This window comes from Saccopteryx bilineata, chromosome 5, assembly GCF_036850765.1.
Source record: "Saccopteryx bilineata isolate mSacBil1 chromosome 5, mSacBil1_pri_phased_curated, whole genome shotgun sequence".
NCBI classification, from domain to species: domain Eukaryota; kingdom Metazoa; phylum Chordata; class Mammalia; order Chiroptera; family Emballonuridae; genus Saccopteryx; species Saccopteryx bilineata.
Genome location: NC_089494.1, coordinates 161450255 through 161454050, shown reverse-complemented (window position 1 = coordinate 161454050; position 3796 = coordinate 161450255). Strand labels below are relative to the sequence as shown.

The 3796-nt window shown below is 51.9% G+C and overlaps 1 protein-coding gene across 1 annotated transcript; it reads right to left on the bottom strand.

Moving 5' to 3' along the window:
- Positions 1–2650: 2650 nt before the first annotated feature.
- LOC136338318 (calmodulin-like) lies at positions 2651–3473 on the bottom strand. The gene has a single exon (XM_066280602.1). The coding sequence runs from the start codon at positions 3366–3368 to the stop codon at positions 2919–2921; it is 450 nt and encodes a 149-aa protein (XP_066136699.1). The 5' UTR covers positions 3369–3473; the 3' UTR covers positions 2651–2918.
- Between the last annotated feature and the right edge of the window lie 323 nt (positions 3474–3796).

Genomic DNA, 3796 nt, shown 5'->3' with positions numbered 1-3796 from the left:
GTCCCCACCAATCCCCTGCCTCCGACCCCCCTCTCCGGGGCCAGTTCCTCCTGGGGCAGGGCTGCAAGGTGATATGAAAGTCCCTGGAGGGGATCTCCCTCAGGGCCTCCAGTCCATTCCAGGTCCTGCTCTCATTCAGGGCTTCAAGTGAGTCACTTCCTCTCCCAGACCCTCAGATTCTTTGTTCTCTGGGGTGATAGATAAAGAGAAGTTTCTGCTGCTGTCTTTTTGCCTTGATGCCGCATTGAGCCCCATCAGCTAGACACCTCAAACATCCGGCCTCTAATACCAATTACCTCCGTCCCTGGTCTGCCTGCAGCTTACCTCTGCACTTCTCATCCCCCTGAGCTGCATTCATTATTTTTAGTATAACGTATTTTAGACATGGAACAATATGGAGGGGAAAACAGCGAGCTTCCCTGTAGCCGTCGGCCAGCTTAAGAAACAGAGCAGGAAGCATCACTGGAGAGCCCTGCGCCTCGCTCTCCAAGGAAACATAGTTCCTCAACCAGGAGCCCACTGTTCCCATCTAGGAGCTGCATACTTCTTCAAAATCAGAAAAAAAACCCCAAAAAACTTAAAAAAAAAAAAAAATAACATCTATGTTACACTACACAGACTTGAAAAGTTACTTGTTCTCAGACATTTGGACCTCATGGGCCAGTAAAATGTCTAAATTAATTCGGGGCACTTGTAGGACTCAGAATAAGAACATTTAAAAAATCCCACAAAACTATCATCTGCTATTACAGTTGCTTTATAAAAGAAAGGACATTTAATGTGGAAAATATAGAAAGAGCTTATCTCAAAATTTTTTAAAAAACTGAATACATTTAGGTTAGACAAAAAGTCTTTCTTTCTCTCCTTTGCACACAAAGCCTGGAAAACTTCATGTTAGACCTGCTTGGCATTTAGAAATCACTAATTCAGAAAGTCAAACTGCTGTGACCTATGTCCCTCAGAGGATGGGGACTTTCTGGAGGGAACCACCCACGTTCTGGAGGCAGGGAGCACTTTGCCACCCGCCTCCCCGCAGATCACCGTACCAGGTCTGGAGCTGCCTCTGCCGCATTTATCAGGTTTTTGTCTTCAAGTCTTTATCTCCAGATAAAGATGTTACTCCTTCCTCCCCAGCCCACCCCCTCCTTTCCTCAGAGCCTTTAGGGATGTTGGAATTCCTTCCCTTCCTTCACAATCCCCCCAGCCCACTGACCACTACCAGCCTTCAAGCCTAGGACCTTCCTTCGCTGTGTCCAAGCTCTTTAGAGGTCAGGCTCTGGAAGGGACGTGACCAAACCCTGAGGACAGGGCTAGGATGAACAAGGCAGCAGTGTTTTGCAGTCATGGGAGGCTGGAGTAACCCACTGAAAATGTCAAAAGTGGAGAATAAAAGAAAAATGTCATTAATGCGGCAGCCCTGTCTTGATTCCCTGACCTCCCTCCCACGCCCACCACAGGTGCTCAAATGAGGGGCAGGCATGCAGGCTCAGTGCCAACGTTTTGCAATAACCCCTGAGGGAAGCTGGCTCTGCCTCTCCCCACCCTGAGCTGAGAACCACAGACGTGACAAACTAGGACAAGATAAGTCAGTCAACATTGACAGCATGGGCTAAAATTTTATTCAATCAAACAAGAATGAAAGAAAAACTCATTTCACATGACAGGAAGCAGAGCCCATCATTAAATGGCATCCAACGTTACACAGTGGGTCGCAGACAATGCTGACTGGGTCCTTAACTCCCCTGGGTCTCGATTTTCTCATGTCCAAGATGTGCTCAGATTAGACTGTCTCTGAGAACCAGGACAGGGAGGCCTCAGAAATTCAAAGCTGTAACAAGCAGCCTCAAATGGATCTAATTTCTAAAAACCACACAGCGATACTAAAAAGCCAAGCTGAAACAGCAACTCTTGACATCAAGGTGAGCCAGGCAGCTGGCGGGGGCATCTTCTGTGAAAAACACCCGCAACCTGGGAACAACTTCAGAGCCCCTAACTCACAGAGGGGCCATGAAGGGGCGACAGCAAAGTGCTAAGTTCAAGGGTTGGGGGATAGCAGAGGAAGGAAATTCACAGATGCCTGGCCCTCCGCTTGGAACAGCATAGGCCCCGAGGACCTGAGTTGCCAGCAGCCCCGCCTCAAGTGCCACAGTCCCTTCGCCCATCACAGCACCTCTGTCTTTCCCACTTCCTGACTGTCCTGCCTTCACTCCCGTGCGGCCGCCTCCACCTTGTGGTTTTTAAATCTACACAACCCTGCCTCTCAAATACAAGACATACACACACACACACTTTAAAAAAAAAAAAATTTGACCTAACGAACAGTTGTCTGTATTCAAAGGATGGTAAACTTTATTGTTTGTGCTGAAGACAGTGCCCCAGTTCTGGGGCCAGGCTCTGTCTTGAACCAGAAGCTCAAACAAAAAAACCATGCCTCTTCCACCCGTCACCACACACCCCCCCCACCCCCACACCCCCACACACAAGCTTGCTCCTCCTCCTTCTCTGAAGGGCCAGAGGGAGGCAACAGGCAGACACCTGGCTTGCTCAGGTTGGTTCGCTCACTGGGGACCAATGAAAGGCAAAGAAGCTTGAAAGAGTCCCAAATGCGCTGTCTGGGACCTCTCAAACATCCAGGCACCAGCACACCACCTTCAGGGCTCACCCCTTTTATTTAGACCACCACCTGGCCTGGGGATTCCTCACAACAGCCCTGTGAGGTAGGGAGCACCCCCATTCACTGCAGAGAAGCTCAGAATTGGCCCCAGGTCTTCCAGGCGCAGAGGGGCTCCCAATAGCCCAGAACCCAGGTCAAGAAAGGCAAGGTGTCCCGCCACCCAGACTTGCCCTTTATGTCCCCAGTGCGAAAGAAGAGGTCCCAGAACCAGAGTCAGGCAGAAGAGACGGGCCAGAGCAGGGCCTCACTTCATGTTGAGGATGCGCACGAACTCCTCGAAGTTCACCCGTCCGTCCTGGTCCACGTCTGCCTCCCGGATCATGGACTCCAGCTCCTCCTGGGAGAGCTTCTGCCCCACCTGGGTCATGGCCTGCTTGAGCTCATCCATGCTGATGTGGCCGTCGCCGTCCAGGTCAAAGGCTCGGAAGACCTCCCGCATGTCCTGCTCACCATCCCAAGACTTCATCCTCTTAACCATCTCTGCCAGAAACTCTTGGAAGCTGATGGCGCCGTCGCCATCTGTGTCCAACCGGGCAATGATCTCCTTCAGCTCGGCCTCTGATGGGTTCTGGCCCAGGGCCTTCATGACGGCACCCAGCTCCTCTACGTTGATGGTGCCATTCCCATCCTTGTCAAACCTGGCGAAGGCGGCCTTGAAGTCAGCCACCTGCTCTTTAGACAGATCTTCTGCCATGTTGCTTGCTGGCAACTAGTTCAAAGGGCTCCCGTCAGAGCTGAGGACCGGTGGCTGGGATGAGGCTGTGTCTGTGTGAGGGCAGAGCTCCGTGGCAGCCTTGCCTTGGGGTGGGAGCCCTTCCTTTTCTGCAATCAGAGCAAAGGGAGGAGGCAGCTCCCCACCCACCCCATATCCTCAGGCAAAATCCTCCTCCTCCAGGGACAGACCAGCTGTAGATAAAAAATGCAGGAACTGGAGTGGCAGGGCCCGCCCTGAGAGGTAGAGAGAACATCTGCGGCTATGAGGGCCTGCCAGCCTCTCCTGACCACAAACTTCTTGTCAGGTGACTCACAGAGACCCTGGCCAAGCTGCGGGATCAGGACAGCTTCCTCAGTTTCTAGAGCCTGACGCTGGGAAGGGGAAGGATGCCCCCTCAGTGGACACAG

Excerpts from the sequence above, each read along its gene's own strand:
- LOC136338318 (XM_066280602.1), bottom strand. The coding sequence starts at position 3,368 with ATGGCAGAAGATCTGTCTAAAGAGCAGGTGGCTGACTTCAAGGCCGCC.